The sequence below is a fragment of the Cervus canadensis genome, chromosome 1, assembly GCF_019320065.1.
Source record: "Cervus canadensis isolate Bull #8, Minnesota chromosome 1, ASM1932006v1, whole genome shotgun sequence".
Classification (NCBI taxonomy): domain Eukaryota; kingdom Metazoa; phylum Chordata; class Mammalia; order Artiodactyla; family Cervidae; genus Cervus; species Cervus canadensis.
This window is the reverse complement of record NC_057386.1, coordinates 11,316,653-11,336,294: the sequence shown is the minus strand read 5'-3', so window position 1 is coordinate 11,336,294 and position 19,642 is coordinate 11,316,653. Positions and strand designations below refer to the sequence as shown.

Sequence of the window (19,642 nt, the reverse complement as noted above, 5' to 3'; positions counted from 1 at the left end):
ACACCTGGCTGCTCGATAGCATGTCAGGTGGGGACAGAAGGATTTTCCCTAGTAAGAGAAGCCTGCTGCTGGAGCCCCTGGGTGCAGACCCTCGGGCACCCCACCCCTCTGGTTGGGGCCCCTTGTGTTATTTCACAGCTGTGCAGTGCCATCAGGACCAGGATGAATCAGGGCGGGGGCGGGGGGAGGACAGGGGAGGCAGGTGCGGGCACGGTCCATGCCTGCCTGTAATTACCAAGGCCGCAGGCTGCAGACAGTAGCGGAGCACTGACACCCCACTGGGCACCTGGTGCAGGGTGTCCAGTGGGCAAAGGCCTGCACCATAATGAGGACAGCCTCCCCACCCCGAGGCCTCAAGAGAAACTACCTGGGTACACTGGCCACACAGGATGGGCCCCGGCGTGGTGCACATAAGGCCTGAGAAAAGAATGCAGGCAGGCATCCAGTCGGTGGCCCAGGACACCCCCACCAGATCGTTGCTCAGGCATGGCTGCCCTTGGAGAGCAACACCCGTCCCAGAAGCCATGCAAGAACATGGGGGGACCAGCAAGTGACAAGGGCAGCCCCATCTGCCAACCCTCCATCCTATGCAGGGCTCCCCTGAGCAAGACCTACATCTGCAAACCAGGGGTGGGGAGTGCCAGGTGGGCCTGGGGCTCCCTGCCGGCCTGCCTCCCTGCTGAGGAGGGGACGGGGTCCTCTGCTCAGTGGCCAGTTCTCCCCTGAAAGGCCCCCAAACCTGGGCAGCCCAGCCTGCACCACCTGTGCCGGGGAGGGAGGGAGGGAGGCAGAAGGACCTCTCGGCCCTCAGTGAGCTTCAAGAATCTAAAACAAGGCAACAACAAGCATGCACGTGGCTTCCACGGCAGCCCCCACTGATGCCCCGAGAGCCCTGGGCTAGCACCCGGATCCTCAAGTGCACATGGTCTGTCCCATGAGCCAAGGAGCCTCCCCAACAAAAGACACATTCTCCAGGCGAGACCAGTGGGGATGGCAGAGCAGGCAAAGCACTCCTGGCCTGTGAGGAACTCTGCAGTGCCACCACGCCCCGGGCCCCGCCCTTTACAGCCATTAGCAAACACCAGCAAGGTCCAGCAGCAAGGGTCCTGTGTCGAGGGGCCCACAACCTCAGGACCGTGACCTGGGCACAAACAGCTGCTGAAGCCTGTGGCCCAGAATCAGTGCAACAGAGAAAACATCCTTCGCTGCTTGGGCTACTCCATGGGAGACAGAGATGCGCTGTTGCTGCTGCCACGCGGGTAGTGGGGAGTGGGCTGCACACTCCATGAAGGACGACTCAGAGTCTACTCGGACAGCAAGCCCCACATCTTATTGGAAGATGCTACCCCAACAAGGCACCCCTGAGGTGCTCCTACAGCAAAACGAAGTCCCACATGCATGCACACACATGTGCACATATACTCACTTGGACACAGAGTACTTGTGAATACACAAACACATACATGCATGGGCCTGAACTCACACCTGCCTGCACAGACAACATATGCACGCATGTTCCTGCGCACATAAGCACACACACAGTCTCAGGTCTGCTGCCAGCAGGCGTTTCTGTTGCTAAGAAAGTGCCTGTCAGAGCATCCACTTCACCACCCTCAACCGCGAGCCTGTGGAGTCCTGTCCATGCTGGGTGCCAGGCTCTTGATGGTGGTCAAGAGTTCCGTGTGACTGCCGAGCAGTGGAAGGGGTTATGGGGGAGGCAGCAGAGAACTTGGGGCCTCCTGCTTCCCCCTGCTCCTCTAAACACCTGGAGGAGGGTGACGGGCAAGGCCTGGCCAGCAGTGGGCTCTCGCCTACACAGGTGGGCTCCCTTCTGCCAGCACTGATGCCCATTGCCTTGCACCAGCAGTGGGAAACCTGATGACTCCGGTTGCAGGAACCCACTGGCCACAGCTGTCTTCACAGGACAGATGCAATAAGCTTTCTCACAACGGCCGGAGAGTGAGGACCACCAGACAGCCTCTGGTGACACAAGCCTAAGGCCCATGACACCCTGAACAGCCATGCCTGAGGCCTTCCTAGGGACTTTCTCCTCGCCAAAGCCTGTGCCCATCTTCCCACATCCTCAGGATAGGATGTAGGCCTGTGGGGTTCTTCCTCTACAAGGTGCCAGAGCCAGCCCCCTCCAAGGTCACCAGGTTGCCTGGAGCCAGGGCTTCTCATGAGACATAGGACCATGAAAAAACCACCAACCTGAGAGTCACTCCCTGGAGCTGAAGACTAAGATCAGTTGCTAAAGAAAGCCCTCTTGTTGCAGCACGTGGGGACATTTGGAGGCCTCTCCCAAGAGAGATGCAATTTGGGCTTAATTCTCAGAGGCAGATCCCCACCCTGCAATTCTGTCCCTCATCCCAGGCAATCACCTAGGGCTGCCTATAGTGGCATCACGAGGGGCCCAGCCCAGGCTCTACCCCAGGAAGCCCTCAGAGGGCTTCAGTCCCTGTCCCTTGGCCCAAGGTCCAAGGGTAAACTCTCAGTGAATGTCATTTCCTGCCCCTTCATCTTCCATGAAATTCCCCGAGGACACAGCGCCCACGGGAAGTGGGCCATGTGGCGAGAGATTAAATCCTGAGATTTGGATTCTTCCAGGGAGGAGAAGCAAAACTGGACATTTTATTCTCGCGTCTGTAATCAGCAAGGCCAAGGCTGTGTGTCCCCACTGTTCCCTTCTTTGCCAAGGCAAACACCACTCAGAACTGCAGCTGATACGACAGGGGCCAAAGCAAACAGCTGAGCTGTAGCTCGGGGTGACGCCGAGCAGGGCCACATCCCTGCCACTCTCCCACAAGTCACCAACCCAGGCACAGAGGCAGCAGTGTCCCCAGACAGGGTGGAGGACCAGCCAGACTGGCTGGGGTCTCCACACAGCAGCTTTGGCTGTGTCCTGAGCGTGCCTCGATTTGGCTGGATTCTGCCCAGCCGGTGTGCCAAACTTACCCAACCTGTCCCGGCTCTGCTGTGGAACCCGAGCTCCCCAGTGACGAGCCACAAATCGTAAGAGAGCCGCATCACAGCCGCAGAGTGGCCGGGGAACACCACCCACAAGCCCACCTGTCCACTGGCCCCGCGGCCTCAACCCGCCAGGAGAGTGAGAGACACCCAGCACTGTGTACGCCCACTTCCTGATGTGTCTAACCTGCAAGTCCGTGGTCTCGGCCACACCTTCCCCTGGGAGCTCAGTCATCAGCTGACCGGTGAGCACAGAACGCAGACTAGCTTGCTGAACGTGTGCCCCAAACCCCCAAACACTCAGATCCTAACAGTTTTCTGCTGACAGATTTCACTCCAGGCCTGCAAACCCGTCTGTGCTTCCTCCAGAAGCTGCTCCGCTGGAACAGCATGCCTGACTGCTCCCTTCTAAGAGTTTTATTAAGACCGACCATGGGGTTCCCCAGAGCAAAGCCACGCCATGCACTCCCTCTTAATTCTGGCCATTAAAGTTCCTGTTTCATGCTTTCGGAGCAGAAGCAGGGAAAAGAGGGGAAAAAACACCAACACTGGTACTTCTTTTCCACCCCCTGCAATAATGAGCAAATCGAAATGAAACTAATGACTAATAATTTAATAAATCTCCCTCCCCTGACAACCATTTATAGAGCAACACGACCAAAAAGCGTATGCCACTGACTCTCCGTGATACAAACATAAAAACCCCAGAGGCTGTTCCTTTTACGTGCTGCTTCCTCGTCAGTCTCCACTCCTGTTTACCAGCAGCTCCAACATGGCTTCAGAACTGACTTAGTCCACCCTGACCCGGCCTCCAGATTCTTCCAGGTGACCTAGCTGCAACTTTAAAAACCTTTATTAGCAGCTGGGATTGACTGCGGCCGCGCTGGACTCCAGCTGAAAGCTAAGGGCCCATCAGAGGCCTCCCTCCGCGCGCAAAGAGGGCTTGGCAGGCCGCTGGCTAAGGAGGCACAGCGTAGTTGTTTAACACAATTAGAAACTGTTGCTCTGCCAGCGCGCTGCAATCCCACTCCGCCGCCATGAACCAGCCGCCGCCGCCTAAACACCAACTCCTAAACCCCTCGGCCCTCCGCGTAACCCGCAGACACAGTTTTGAAACAGAGCCCGGCTTTGTACGAGGCCCGCGTGGACCGCCCAGGGCACGACTCTCCCGTGAGGAAATGCTGCCGGGAACAGCCCTAAGCCTCCGGAGCCTGGCTCTGTGCTGGTGGGGGTGGGGGTCCAAACCGAGAAAATGGATGCGAAGAAACGTAAACTCGGGTATCTGACAACGTGCACACCGGCGCAAAACCGGCCCCGGGCGGGGGCGGCGAGGGTCCGGCGGGTTGCCGGCGCTCCGACACACGCCCGCGTTCTGCACCGGGGGCTGAGAACCGACTCCTCACACATCAGAAGCAGAGGCGAGCGCGCCAGCCTCCCACACAATTAGTCTTCTCCCTCCGCGGTTACATAAGATGACGGATTATCTGTCTACCCATCGAACCTGCCAGCGCGCGACCTCCCACCCGGCCACATCCACCGAGAAGGAGTTGTGGAAAGGTAAAGCCTGTTGAGAAAAAGTGCCCCAGGCTTGCGTAACCGTGCCCGGCGGGGCCACCACGGGGCGCAGGGCGACGGGCAGCCGCGGCCCCGGACCCCCGCAGACCTCGGACTCCGCACTCCGCGTCCGCGCCGCTACTCAACTCAGATCCGAAGGCTCCGGCCCCCGCGCACGCGGAAGACGCACTGAAGGGCGCGCGGGGGAAGCGAGAGGCTGTCGGGGCAAGCGGCCCCGAGCCAATCTCTGCCGGGCTGGCGCTGGGTCCCCGCGGCAGCGCCGGTAAGACCACCGAGGGCCCAGGGACCGCTCCAGGAGAGCGCGAGGGCGCGTGTGGCGCGTAGCTCACCTTGTAGACATTTTCCGTGAGCCGGTGCATCTCCTCCGAGCGAGACAGTGACATGGTGCTGGTCCGACTGCACCACTGACCAAAGCAGGGGCGCAAGTAGCGGCGACTGCGGACGCGACGAGCAAACCTAACAAACTGCGCACGGAGCGGGACCAGGAGCGCGGCACCCCGCCGGCGGCCTCCTTTATAGTCGACCAGGCCCCGCCCCCTAGAGGCCCCGCCTCCCGCGCGCCCGCCCCCGCCGCACCCGGATCGCCACCCCCGGCCTCCCGCCCCCGCCCAGCCGCTGCTGCTAGGCAACCCACAGGCCCCGCCCCCGCGCCGCCTTTCCCATTGGTGAATCCCGGAGACTGGGGGAAGGGGGCGGGGACAAGGGCGGGGTTTGTGGGCCGGCAGCAGGGAGAGATTGGCCCGTGGCGCCGTCGATCGCGGGGGAGGAGGCGGAGGCGCGGCGCGGGCTGGGGCCCTGGGAACAGCCTGGGGGGCCCGGGCAACAGCAGTGCTGGGGGCGGGGAGGCGGAGGCGGGGTGGCGCAGGAAGAAGGGAGCAGAAACGGGGTGGGGGCGGGACGCCGGCCGCGAACGCGCGTGGGGGAGGCACTCCGCAAAGTGGCGAGTCAGGGTGGCCGGGTCCTGGACGCCGCTCCCCCGAAAGCGGTCGGGATCAGGCGTCCGCACTGGGCAAGGGAGGTCCCTGAACGCTTGGCCACTTCCTAGGGAAGGGAGCGGGGGCAAAGGTAAGGACTTCGCGAAGGAGGGTGAGAGGCTGGCGTGCTGTCCCAAGGGTCCAGCCTCTACCGGGCACTTTCGGAGGTAAGTCCAGTGGGTGGCTGCGACCCTTGGGCCGGCTCTTCCGGGGAGGGAGGACCCTAGGGAAGACCCTAGAGAGGGGTGGACCCTGGGGGAAGACCCTGGGAGGGGTGCATCCTGAGGAGGGGGCCCTTGGGGCTGGGATTCTAGGGAGGGGAGAGCCCTGGGTTGCAGAGAAGGACTCTGCGGAGAGGGGTTTTGGGGGTGTGGATTCTGGAAGGGGTGGAGGAACGATGGGGAGAGGATCCTGTGGTGAGGATTGAGGCGCGCTCAGAGAAAGAGGACCCTCGTGATGGTGGCAGAAGATCTTCCTTGAGGGGTAGTTTCCTTGGGGAAAGGAGACTCAGGGAAGGGGAGGGGCAGGGAAGGGGGGGTGGGGGTGGGGGGGTGGGGAGGGGGAAAACCTTGGGGAGGGTGAACCTTCCTGGATGGAAGAGATGGGATCAGAGATGCCTGATTTTTGAAAGCAATTCCTGGGAGGTTCTGCTGAGGAGTTGACCAAGTTGGCACGGAGGGTTCCCGGTACAATTCCTTTGGAGAAATATTTACATAAATTAGATTAACATAGAGAAATTATTTGCTTTACCTTGTAAAACACCAGATCTAAGTGTTTCTCTTTAATTAAACCTGACACTCTCCACCAGCACCACCAGCATCCCATCCCTGGACAGTCATCCCTTCAAGAGCAGGAGCCCAGGAGACAGAACCCCCAAGATGGCTGGAGGACTCCAGAAGACAGCAGGGGCTGAGACAGGTTTTTTCCATGGGGTCATTAACCAGAATGAACTATGCTCTGCTTCACATAGATTCAAAGAAAATGGAAGGGATATTCAGGAAGCATTTGCCTTCCCTCCTAACCTCAGAGTCTTCGTTCACAGAGATTCTTCTTGGTTTAATTTCCTTTCAACACCAGCCCCCAGTTCCTTCCTTTTTATTACTTGCAGTGTTTTAAGGTATATTTCAGTGTAGTATGTAATTTCTGGGATTCTTTTGGTTGCAAGTAACAGAAGCCGGCTCAAACTGGCTCCAACAACGAGGGCGTTGTTGACTCACGTGTCAGAAGTCAGGCCTGTCTTCCTCCCCCAGCTCCCTTTCCTCCAGGCCAGCTAGAGGCAGCTTCCATCCTTCCCACCCCCAGGACTGACGTCCATTGACCTGTATGAGGTCACAGGCCAATGAGGAGCCAGGTGGGTATAGAGCAAGAGCTGTTGCTCATCCAAAGGGAGCAGAGTGACCAGGACAAGGAGAATGGTGAGTGGAGGCTGGCCAGTGAAAACAGGGTCTCATTGCTCTGGGAGGGGAACTAGCCTGGGGAGAATTCTCCGGGGCCGTCTGCTCCCATCGGTCTTGAGACGGTAGAGGAAGGAGAGGGGCTTTCCAGAAAAGCTTCCGTGGCCCTGAGCCCCACCCCACCCCACCCCACCCCCTAGAAGATCCTAGTCTTGAGCGCCCTCTTTCTGCCCAACTGGACGCTCACGTTTGGTAGCAGCTGAGGCAGGAGGGCTAATCGCCTCACTTGGGGCCTGCACTTTCCAGCTGATATCTGGGCAGAAGGTGAACAGCTGGGAGGGAAGCCATCATTCAGGAGAGCGTTCACTGAGCACCTGGGGCAAGTGAAAATAAGCACATCCCGCCAAATGGCACTGAGAACGTGGGACCAATGGCAGATGCAGGGCACGTCTGGAAAGGGGCTTACACCTGGGCCTAGAGAATGGCAGTGAGAAAGTCTGCCCCTTGCTGGGCAGCTCCCCCCTCCCATCCTCCAACCACCAGTCTACTGGGGTGCCCGGCGCTGCATGCTGACACCTTCAGCTGCGAGGAGGTCTGAGCTGCAGGCCAGGAGCCCACCAGTGACCCCTGAGGCCTTTCTTACTTAGGTAGGAGCTCTTTCAGACGGCAGCAGTGTCTGAGTGGGGCTGAGCAGTACCCAGGGCTAGGGGTGGGCTGGGTGCTGAGGTGGTCCCAGTGACACTCCTGGGAGTCAGAGGGGCCCGCTTAGGGTCAGGACCACCTCTCTTCAAGACCAGCAAGCCATTGCCATGATGGAGAGGCTCTGCTCATCCCACCAGCCCTGCAAGGACTAGCAGCAGGGCCAGCACCCCAAGCCCCCTGCCCTTACCCAAACCAGGGCATTGTTCTCCGTGCACTATTTGGGGGGTGGGCAGTGGCTTTCTATAGATGAGCAGCTCATTACGAGACACTGAGAAAGCAGATGGGCTAGAATCTGTCCACTGCTGGTTTCCCTGTCACTTCTGACTGCCTGTCCTCACCTCTATGGGCCAAGAGATCAGAGAAGTGTGTAGCCATGGCGACCCACAGCACCCCACCTCTGAGCCTGAGGTCCCCCCATCCCTGGCACCAGTGATGGGGCCTCGCGCACAGGGTGCCGAGCCAGGGTCAGCGGCAAGAATCTGACCACGTGGTGCTGCCAACACTGACCCCGGGTCAGCTGACCCTAGCACGGTTGGACCAGGAGAAAAAGGCTGGAAGCAGGGAGAATCAAAGTGCATCTCTTCATCAGCTTATTTTTAGTCGCGTTATGTAAGTGGCTTCATCTCAACGTCACGTAGGGGGGGGGTCTCAGATTTAATTACAGGATGACAGCCTCTGCTTTTCAAGCAAGCTGTTCTCCTGGCAAGGCAGGCACAAGGATTTGTGAATTTTTGCTAAACAGAAGGAGCCCTTTCTGAGGTGACCGCAAAACTTTAAGGGTTTTCACCACCATCTCTCTCTCTCTGACCAGCCCAACTGGGTTTCTGCGGAGCTTGGCCTAAGGGGGTGGCAGTGTGTCTCAGATCACAGGGAAATTTCGTGCCTGTCAAGGGAGCTGTTTCTCCACCACCCCCTCCTGGCAGCCTCCCCGTCTCTCTAAGAGAAGGATCCACCCAATCAGAACTCCTCTTCCTTTTCTCCTTCCTGGATTAGAGCACTTGTGATCGGCAACCAGAAAGTTCCAGAGCAGGAGAGAGAGGAGGCACGGACACTGTCGCGTCTTCCCCATCCTCTCTGGCCATCACTGCCTCCTCCCTCCACGCCAGGTGCTGTGGGTGACTGGCTGGGGCAGGGCTACCGGGCCGAACTGTCCAAACTGTGTCCAGAGGACTGTTTTCTTGGTCCTCAGCCCACATTCTTCACACTGTCAGCATTGTCAGCAAGAAGGCGTGGGGGTGCCTGGAGCCGGAAGCTCCAGAGGTGGGGGGGGGGGAGGCCTGTGTCCTGCCAGCAGGAAGTTCACCTCAGCGGCCTCCAGCACACTGGGGCCTTGTATGGCTGAGGCAGGGCCACGTCGCCTGCCACGGGGTGAAGCCTAGCGTCTACCTGGGGCTGCCGCTAAGGGTGTGGGCACAGAGTTGGGAAGCCAGTAGCCAGGGCTGGGCCAGCAGCCTCGTGATGGCCTTGGGATCCTGGGCAGTAGGTTCCGGATGGGCAGGCTACCTGCACAGGGTGTTGGAAGAGCCGAGGTATAGATGGCAGAAGAAGCCTGGCATCAAGAACCATGCCTGGCACGTGGCAAGTGGCCAGTGTGTCTTAGATATCATCATCATCAGTGGTCAGACAGGACCTTCCAGAGAGCACCTAAGTGCCCATGGGTGCTGCCCCCTCTAGTGGGTGCTCCAGGAGATACCCAGCCTCGGTGTGGGCTGCGAGGCAACTTCCAGGAAACACGGGTGCTGGGGAGACACTGATGAGCACACCCAGCCAGGCGAGCCAGGCCGAGCCACGGGACCGGACGCAGCTTTGACGTGCTGAGAAAGGTGGTACTCCTCCCCAGACCTGTCATCCCAGGCTTTTCATGAGAAACATCACCAGTCTCAGCAGAGGGACAGTCTGCAGACCCCTGTCCAGCACGTTGCTCAAACCAGGGAAGTCTGAGACCCTCGGGGCCAAGAGGAGCCCAGGAAGACGTGATGACCAAGTCACCTGGGATCTGGGTTGGGTGCTGGAGCAGTAAGACACTAGGTGAAAGCTAAGAAAACCTTAATAAAGTCCAGACTCTAGTGAACAACAGTGAGTCCACGGTGGTCTGTTAGCTGTAGCAAATGCATTACAGCGACAAGGGATGTTAACAACAAGGCGGGGCAGGGGGGGATCTCTTAGGTGTGGGCTATCTTTGCAGTAACTGTGTAAATCTAAACAGTCCTAACATGTAAAGCAGAGAAGGCAATGGCAACCCACTCTAGTACTCTTGCCTGGAAAATCCCATGGATGGAAGAGCCCGGTAGGCTATAGTCCATGGGGTCGTGAAGAGTCAGACACGACTGAGTGACTTCACTTTCACTTTTCACTTTCATGTATTGGAGAAGGAAATGGCAACCCACTCCAGTGTTCTTGCCTGGAGGATCCCAGGGACGGCGGAGCCTGGTGGGCTGCCGTCTATGGGTCACACAGAGTTGGACATGACTGAAGAGACTTAGCAGCAGCAGCAGCATGTAAAGTCTACTCACGGGGGGCACCAATGGCCTTGGCACAAGCCTCCATTTGGCCTGCGGGTCTGAAGGAGGGGCCTGCACCTCAGCCCGGAGTCCCGTATCTGTGGGTTCAGTGGGCAAAGCAGTGGCCCTGTCCCCACAGAGTGCCCCGGGTCCACTCTGCCACCTGCCGCACGGGGCCTTGCAAGAGGCTGGCCTGGGGTGGGGCGGGGGGCGGGGCGTGGGCCTGGCTGATAGCCAATCTCCTGCCTCCTCCCTCCTCCCCAGTCTTTTACTGAGATTTGCTCTTCCCTCAAAACCCGCTCCCCCTCGACCCGAACGTGGCTCAGAGGCTTTCGTCTCTCGGACCAAAATGTTGGCTGCAGACAGCACAGGCTTCACTCTGCCTCCGGGGATGGGTGACATTGCCCTTTCTGCCCTCGGAGGGACCTCTGAGCCGGGCCTTGCCTGGGAGGAGGAGACGCCTGGCTCACAAAGGCCTTCTCCCCTCTCCGAGGAGGTGGTAGAGTGTTTCAGGCGCGGGTGGCCTCCCATGTCCTTCCTAGTTCAGCTTTAACCCTCTTATCGAGGCAGGGTAAAAAGTTCCCAGAGCTTCCTTACTGGCCAGGCCGGGAGGGGCCCTCAAGGGCTTCCACTGAGGGGCCCGGGGAGGTGCTGCCCTGTCGCAGCGCTGGGTGGGGAGAGGTTCCCCAGCAACGGGCCCTCTTACATAATCTAGCGCATCGGTGTGACTCCAGGTGCCCGTGGGAGGCAGCGTGGGGGTGAGCGCAGGGGCGAGGACGAGTCTCAGAGTTTCACTCGGTGTTTCTCCCCCTCTTATTACATTTCAGCGTCATCCTGCGTCTGCCAGCTCGGTCACCCACTTGCTCGTTAGAATATATTAACTGACAACGCAGATTTAAATAACTCGGGCAGAGCCCCCAGACCCGGGCCTCCCGCACCGGCCCAGGTGAGGCAGGAGGGCGGGGTGGAGGCAGGATGCCGGGGTGAGCGGCTTGCTTGGGCCTCATGTCCAGAGCTGGATGGGGCGGACTGGGAAGGGCAGCCCAAGCTCAGGGGCAGGGCCGGGTGGGGAGGGAGGAGCTGAAGGCAGGCAGCAGGGGACCCCGCCCCCAATCTCAGGCATACTCGCCATCTTCTCTGCAAACCCAGCTGTGACAGAATTCTCTGAGCAGGGGGACTGGAAGCTAAGGAAGCCAGCGATGGCCCTCACGCAAGCCCCCTTGGTCAAAAGAACAGTGGTTTAGGTGAGGAGGCCAGAGGTGAGCGACTTGAAGGGCTGAGTGCCCAGCCAGGACGCCCCAGGCACATTGGCTCTTGGTGGTCACTCAACTTCATGGGAAAGATGAGACAAGAGGCCGGCTTCACCCTCAATATCATTATTTCATTCCCCTCTGAAACGTAGCCTTTGTTTTCTTATCATTCCCCCTCTTAAATGACTTAAACTGCCTTGAAAGTGATCTCAAAGGTAAGTTCGGAGTGGAGAGAAGAAAGTCTGTTGTCTGGAACGTGAACCTAGAGGACACTCTGAAAACAAGGCTGGACATGTCCTCGTGGGTTCTTCCCGGAGGGAGGGCGGCCCCAGGCCTGCGGTGCCGGCTCCCGGCGCTGCCAGTGAAGCCCAGACGCCGCCTCGCGTGCGCAGATGGCTTCCCTGCCCAGGCGGCTGCTTCTAATTTCAGCTGCTGGAGGCTCCGCGCTCTCTCTCTCTTTTTTTAAATCCCATGTTTATTTAAAGCCAGATTTTAAAATGTTGTCTTCAGCCCTGAAACCTGACTTTTTCTTCTTGCTGCGGATCCTAAAGCCCCACTTAGGGTCCCACAGCTCCCAAAGGGGGAGCTTTGCGGCTGACTTGAGTGGGTCTGTGGGTCAGCCGGTCAGTGAGACAGAGCCCCCCCCTGCCCTTGCTGTCCAGCACTGTGGCATTTGGACAATTGGCGGATGTTTTCCTATCAGAGCAGTCTCGTGTGGTGCCGACACAGCCAGAACATGGGGCGCCTCTCCGCCCCCTGGACGTCCTGGGTTCCCAAACATGTGAGAAGTGGTGTGCGATCTCAGGAGGGGAGCACGACCCCCATGATGCCAGGTGTTCCCAGGAGATGGGAGTCTGGAACCACCCACCTCGTCTTCCCGTCTAGGCCCTATGGCAGAGGGACCTGTGTGGTCCAGGTGTGTCCCCTGGAGGTGGGAAGGGACCAGATGGGCGATTCCTGCCTGTGGAGGGGTGTGGCGGGCAGCAGCTGCCGGTCAGTAGTTTGTGGGCTCCTCTCCCATCTCTGCTCTCCCTGGCACCCAGGTCTCCCCATTTCTCTTGTACCTGGGAACCAAGGACATCGAGGGGGGCTCTCCCTGCTCTGACTATGTAGACACCACACCAGACGGCTCAGATAGGAAAGCACCAGTCCACTGTCTGCAGGTCGGTTTGCACAGTGTGGGACAGCTGATGCAGAACAATGGGAGGCTCTGTCCCACGGGCAAGGTGACCCACCGACCCACCCGAGTGGTGGTAGGCACTTGGGAAATGGGAGGTCCCATCCCTTTTAGTGTAACCACTTCATCTGCTTCTGTGGCTCACTCCAGAATGTCCTAGAGGAACTGTAATGAAACTGGACAGTGAGAGGCCAAAATCAGTCAGGGGGCCAGCCTGAGCTCTGGCGCCCTGCGGGGTAGGGGAGGGGGCAGGTGCTGGCTGGATACCTGTGGGGACTGAGTTTACTGGTCTGATCACAAGCTCCTACAGCAAGAAGTAGGAAGGCTGAGAGCAGAGAGGCTGGGGTCTTTGGAGAACTGTGATGGCCCGAGGCCAGTCTGCAGTGAAAGCCACAGGTGCCCAGGTGGCTGGGAGGCTGGGGTGGTCCAGTGAAGACTGGTCTGAGTTGATGCTGGCTGTAGGGCCACGGTGGAGCACCCGTTTCTGTCCGGAACCAGGGAGTTGTCTGGATGGCAGTCAAAGCTGCTGCCCGGGCTGTCACAGCCTCAGGAAGCGTGGAGTTTTGGAATTTCTTCACTGATAGGTCTGGTCAGAAAGTAATAGGATTCTGAGAAAAATTATTTTAGTGTCAAGCTTGAGACTATCGCTTGCCCTGTCAGGCTCTTTTTCTTTTTTTCTCAAAAATCAGAAGAAACATATCTTTGTAGAGGTTCATGGAAAACTTCAGCTGTTGCCTAGCTGTCCAAACAAAAAGAAGATTCCATCCATGGGGGGAAAACAATTTAAATGAATCCAGGTGAACCTTAACCCCCAGTCCAACCAGACATTGGCTCCACGTGACCTTTGCAGTGTCGCTCTGTTGCTGGCAGAAACAGGGTCCCTGCGGAGATCTGGCAGCTCAGTCCCTGGAACCTGCTGTTAATTCTCACCCGGATTTTGAGGTTTTCTCTGCAGCCGCAGGAGCCGAGTCCTTTGTGCAGCCTCAGGCCTTGGTTTTCAGAGCCCCTGGGCTTGGAGATGGTAGATTTGGTTGTAATTTTCCCTCATTCCTTGGCTTATAGATTTCCCACCAGGAAAACTCCAGAGACCTTGATTCCACCTCAGATGAAGTCAAAGCCGAGGCTCCCCCCCGGGCACAGGCTCCCTGCTGGAAAGCTGTGGGCTTGTGGTGCGTTGGAAAACCGAGGTGGTGCTTTGCAAGCCGTTTCAGGCAGATGGGTCTCATGCGATGTCAGCTGCAGCAGCACGGCCCTGTGGTGTTTTGCAGGACAGACTCTGGCTTTCAGTCTCCCAGGCTGGTGTCTGGAGCTCAGCCTCCCCTGAGTTAGGCAGAGAGGACCGAGGACGCGGCCACGCTCGTGGGAGACGTGACCCCAGTATCTTGGCTCCTGGTCCGCGGAGGACATGAGGTGCTGGCGGGGCTGGTGGGCAGGGACACCACATCGGGGAGCCTCCGCTGCCACCTGGTGGACAGACGCATGGCGGGCGACGAGACCCATGGCAGGCGCCGAGAGTGGTGGCCCAGCTAGCCAGGTGGATGGGCTGCCGGGGGCGGAGGGGTGGTGACAAGGGTGGGGCCGCCCAGGTTGGGGCGGCAGGCTCCTGCTTGCCCCTGAGTCTGGGTAGTCAGCAGGCGGCTCTCGGCACCGGCTCCATGGGACCCGAACTCACTGAGATGCATTCTCAGGAGGAGAAGAGTGCCAGCCTGCCAGGACCCAGCAGCGAAGAAAAGACGGTGCCTGGGAGAGGCCGCCTGGAACCTGCAGAGGGAACGTGGGGACTGCAGACTGCCTGGCCACTTTCACTCTGTGAGAACACTGCTTACTGTGATGTTTATTTTCAAAGGGCCCTATGACATCCTTTTTGAGAAAACGGAGATAAAATTTACAGAGCATAAAATCAGCCATTTTAAAGTATACAATCCTGTCCACTTTAGTGGTGTTGAGTGCTGTCACACTAACAGCACCCACTAACTCTAGTCCTGAAGCACTTTGATCACCCGGAGGGGGACCCCGTGCGCATTAACCATCAGGTCCCGCTGCTCCCTCCCCCGGCCCCGCCCTGTCTCTGTGGTCACCTCACATCAGTGGAATCATGCGACGTGTGACCTTTGGTGCCTGGCATCCTTCACTCAGTGTCTGAGGAGCATCCATGTTGTCACGCGGCCCGTGCTTCACTCCTCACGGCTCAGGAACATTCCGACGTGGGGAGGACATTTTGTACACCCAGTCATTGGTGGGCGATAGAAGGTTGTTACCACCTCTGGGTGGCCATGGGGAGTGCGGCCATGAACAGTCATGGACAAGTTTTGGTGTGAACACCTGTTTTAAGTTTACTTTAGGAGTGGAGTTGCTGGGTCACAAGGTAGTTTTATGTTCGGTTTTCTGAGGAACCACCAAGCTGTTTTCCTAGTGGCTGCGTCATTTTGCGCTCTCATCAGCAGTGCACAAGGATTCCACTTCCTCCACATCCTCACCAACCATTGTTATTTTCTATATATTTTTTAATTCTAGCCCCATCTTATTGGGTACAATGTGGTACTCATTGTGGTTTTGATTTGAATTTCCCCAATCCCTAAGTGACTGTCTTTTCATGTGAGTGACATCATTTTTATTTTGTACTTATTTATTTTTTTATATTCTTTTTAAAAATTTTGTATATTCTTGTTAAAAAAACACTTTATTGGAGTTAGTGGCTTTACAATGTTGTATTACTTTCTTTGTTATTGTTGTTTAGTTGCTCAGTTATGTCCGACTCTTCTGTAACCTCCATGGACTGCAGCCTGACAGGCTCCTCTGTCCATGGGATTTCCCAGATAAGAATCCTGGAGTGGGTAGCCATTTGCTTGTCCAGGGGCGCTTTCCAACCCAGGGATGGGACCCGTGTCTCCTGCATTGCAGGCGGATTCTTTACCACTGAGCCACCTGGTAAGCTTCTGTACAGCAAAGTGAATCAGTTGTATGTACACACATACCCACTCTTTTTAGATTTCCTTCCCATTGAGGTCACCACAGATCGCTGAATAGAGTTCCCTGTGATAAACAGGAGGTTCTCGTAAGTTATCTAGATTGGATAAAGTAGTAAAGTAGTATATATATTGGCATCCTTTTTAAAAGGAACCAGGCTTCTGAAGAATTTCAGCAGCTTTACCTCAGAACTCCGTCAGGGGAGTGAGCCTGGGAGGGGCTCCCTGGTCCCCCTAGTCAGCTGTGTCTTCCAACCGGGCCGAGTTCCAGAAGCTGCAAGGCTCACAAAACTACTTCTATGAGTTGAGTAATTCCTGCGTGCCTTTAAGATGAAACGCGTGGTGTGAAGAGCGTAGAGTATGGGCTGAGGGCTCCTGAGTAGACCTGTATCAGAGAGGTCTGTGAGAAGGCCCTACGGCCCCCACCCTTGGCTATGTGGAGTGAGTGGAAGTCCTGGCCGGCTGCCTGCAGACACCTTGGGTGGGAGCCCAGACCGTCCACGATCCTGGCAGGACTGTGATGCCAGGTGGTGGCCCAGAGCCAGGGAGTCAGGCTCAGCAACCTGCCAAGGCCTCTGACCACCAGCCCACAGGACGGGAGGGGCGGGACTGGGCATTCATCAGCCTCATCACGCTGGGGCATGGGCTGGGAGGGGCTTTCCCAAGGCCACGCAGCTGGGCAGGAGGAGCCAGAGCTGCCCCACCTGGGGCACAGGCAGCTACACCTGCAGGTCCTGGTGGGCAAGAGCCTCAGCAACTTCAGCAGAAATGGGCTTTGCTGAAAGGAGATCAGGTAGATTACTGGTTGAAACCCTGGAGAGCCATGTGAGCCAGGCCTGGCCTGAGGACCACCTGCCCATCAAACAGGCCCAGCTGGCCCAGCGACCCTGACCCTGGGCTGCTGCTATTACTGCCCTCTGCTCGCCACACCCCCATACCAGGCACCACGGCTCTCCCTGTCTCTCCAGGCCCCTCCCATCCTCTGGCGGCCCCAAAGCCCCCATACTGAGGGGCCCCCAGCCTGGGAAGGGGATCTGACACCTGCTGTGCCAACAACTGACTCCTGAAACCCTCCCTCCTCTGCCTTCTGGCCCTGCACCCTACAGAGCTCCCAAGATCACACTTGAGGACATGCATATCAGACTCAGGCAAGTGTTTTTAATTCTGGAGACCCCTAGAGGTCCTGACCACCCTCAATAAGCCCCAGTCTTCCTTGAGTTGTTCATCAAAGGGAGCCTGAGCCTGAAGGTTTCCTGTGAAGGGCTGGCAGTATCGACAGGCCTAAGAATCAAATTAATTTCTCAAGGGACTTCCCTGGTGGTCCAGTGGTTAAGAATCCATCGTGCAATGCCAGGGACTCGGGTTCGATCCCTGGCTGGGGAACTAAGATCCCACATGCCGAGGAGAAACAAAGTCCAAGGCACAACTATTGAGTGTGCCACAGCTAGTGAGTCTGCGTGCTGCAAAGAGGATCCTGAGTGGCGCAACTAGGATCCAACGCAGCCAAAGACATAAGTATTAAAAAATTAATTTCTCAAAACAAGCACAAGGAACAGTCGCAGACTGAGGCACCTGAGGGTCCCAGAACGGCAGGAACCGATCGGGACTGTTATTCACTCCACGTGCTGCACCAGATACCTCTCCATAGCTCACGCGGTCAATTTGATTCCGACCCTCATTTGCTGGTGAGGGAACTGTGGCCCCGGGAAGGAATTTCCCTGGAGAGGGGGCTGACTGAGACACCAGGCGGGGAGTCAAGAGGTTGCCTGCTGCTCCCCTGGGGCCCCAGAGGGAGCCTGGCACAGGGCCCCTGCCTGCAGGCCCACCCCTCAATCATCCCGGCTCCTGGTGCAACTCAGTTTTTCACTTTAAACCCAGACAGCTCCCCAGTTCGTATCTCGTGCCCAGAACTCTCTCCTGGGCTCCAGCTCTGATCACCTACCTGGTATCCCCTGCTCCAGGCCTCCTTTGTGGACCCAGTCCAGGTCCCGTCCCACCATGGCTTCTCAGCCTTGGGTGACAGTCTCTTGCTTTACTGCCCCCGACCCATCCCCAAGACCCTCAGCTTTGTGCTCCTAATTCTCCAATCCAGTTCTCCACACCCACCACCCACCCCTCCACCCTAGACCCTGGCACTGGTTCCCCCCCTGATCCCCGCATTCCTCTAGTCTATACGAACTGGTCCCTACACTGCAGCCCTGAGAGGCTGACCCCGTCCCTGTGGTGTTGCGGTGCCAGCCCACAGCATCCTCATCCCTGGGGACGAGGATGAGACCCTCGAGCAGCCCCTGAACTCCCACCTCATGGCCCCCTCCCCCAGGGCCGTGAGGATGACTTTGGTCACCTGTGTGGTCCTTAGCCCTTGGCCTCCTCACACTCGGCTGCTCACCGGCTCCCCCAGAAAGCAGGCACACAGGAGAGGGGGCAGGGACGGGGGCCTATGACCTGGGTAGGAAGGCTCAGTCCCCATGGGCACCCTTCGCAGGTGGTTACCATTAACTAACTTGGTACACTTCTGGTGCCAAGCACAGCTTCACTTATTAGCTGAAACATTGAGATGCAGCCTAAATTGTCCAGGATGAAGTGTGAACTGCTCACATCTGCCTAGACAGGGAAGTGTGGAGTTTGCAGACTCTTAAACGTTGGTTTACATAGACTCCGATTCTCCATCTTTTAATCTACTTTCTCCATCGTTTCCTCTATTTAGAAAAATGTCCTGTGTCCAGATCTATCAGAGTTCTTGTCTGCTAAACCAGTGCTCAGAGAACCTGTGGACTTGCTGCCACTGACGGGTTTTTTTCCTCTTGGCTTTCCGTCACCTGGTCCTTTGAATTAGTGCTGGTGTCATGTGCTAAAGAAGATGGGAGGGACTTCCCTGGTGGTCCGGTGGTTAAGACTCTATCTTGCAATGCAGGGGACATGGCTTTGATCCCTGGTTGGAGAACTAAGATCCCACATGCCGCGGAGCAACTAAGCCCATGCGCCGGCACGCCACTACTGAGCCCGAGCACCACAACTAGAGTCGGTGCCTCCCAATGGAAGATCCGGCATGATGCAATGAAGACCCCGCGTGCTGCAAACTAAGACCCAATGTGGCCAGATATTAATAAACAAATATTTAAAGACAGTGGGAGCAACGGATCGGGGGTCATCTGACTACAGCCCAGTGGCCAGATATCTGTGAAGTTTCATTGCCATGTCCAGGCCATGTCCATTTGTTTACACAGCATCGACATGGAGACAGGAGAGTTCACTAAGTCAGAGATCATACCTCCTGAGACATTTACTATCTGGCCCTTTAAGGAAAAGTCTGGCAACCCCTCCTCTAGACAGTGTTGTGCTCCAGCACAACAAAAGGACAGGAGACAACCTCCCAGAGGTTCCCACACTAGCTCTTTAATTAGCATCCTCACACATTCCTGAATCTGTCAGTCTTAAAGGAAAGATCAGCCCTCAAGTCTCCATTCTTTTCATGATTAGACACCCCTTAAATCTTAAATTCTGTCACTAAACCCAGCATGAGGCAACGCTTGGCAAGCAGCGTGTGCAGATGGTCAGCTATCGTTCCGTGGTCCTGCCCCTCTGTGGAATCTTAAACCTGCTTGTTTCCATTGCTTCTGCAGTTCTCTGACATGTTTAAAAAGATGATTTATATATTTGTCTAGCTTCTCTAGTTCTTAGTGGGAGCACTGATCTACCACACACTACTTCTTCCTGCTTGGGAAGTCTGTTTCCCGTGTTTAAATGTCAACTTCCAGCTGTTTGTTGCTAGTAAATGGAAATACGTATTGAATTTTGCACACTGATGTGGTATTCTGTGACCCTGCTAGATATACTGATTAGTTCTAGTGGATTTCTTACAGATTCCTTTGGGATTCTGCATTTTATTTCTTTTCCTTTTTTATTACATTGACTAGGACTTCCAATGTGATGTTGAACAGAAGTGGTTAAATTAGTTATCTTTGCCTTGTTCTCAGTCATATGGGGGAAAGCATGCAGTCTTTTACCATGAAGTGTGACGTTAGCAACAGAGTTCTTGTAAATGACTTTTATAAAGTTTAAGAAGTTCCCTTTTATTCCTAGTTTGCTAAGAGTTTTTAAAATTCTTTTCTTGCATCTACTGAGATATCATAAGC

The 19,642-nt window shown here is 56.7% G+C and overlaps 1 protein-coding gene and 2 long non-coding RNA genes across 6 annotated transcripts in view; 2 read left to right on the top strand and 1 right to left on the bottom strand.

The window, feature by feature from the left end:
* The window catches only part of BAIAP2 (BAR/IMD domain containing adaptor protein 2), a 63,763-nt gene extending 58,723 nt beyond the window's left edge, over positions 1-5,040 (bottom strand). For all 4 annotated transcript variants that reach the window (XM_043462915.1, XM_043462933.1, XM_043462941.1 and 1 more), the window contains exon 1: positions 4,872-5,040. In XM_043462915.1, the coding sequence (XP_043318850.1) occupies positions 4,872-4,925 (54 nt within the window). In that variant the 5' untranslated portion in view covers positions 4,926-5,040. The remainder of the gene's footprint in view (positions 1-4,871) is intronic.
* Positions 5,041-5,257: 217 nt separating this feature from the next.
* LOC122438272 lies at positions 5,258-9,683 on the top strand. The gene is made up of 2 exons (XR_006268508.1): positions 5,258-5,683; positions 6,325-9,683. It is a non-coding gene; the product is annotated as an uncharacterized LOC122438272 (long non-coding RNA).
* Positions 9,684-10,082: 399 nt separating this feature from the next.
* LOC122438278 lies at positions 10,083-15,169 on the top strand. The gene is made up of 3 exons (XR_006268509.1): positions 10,083-11,059; positions 13,603-13,709; positions 13,809-15,169. It is a non-coding gene; the product is annotated as an uncharacterized LOC122438278 (long non-coding RNA).
* Positions 15,170-19,642: the final 4,473 nt, after the last annotated feature.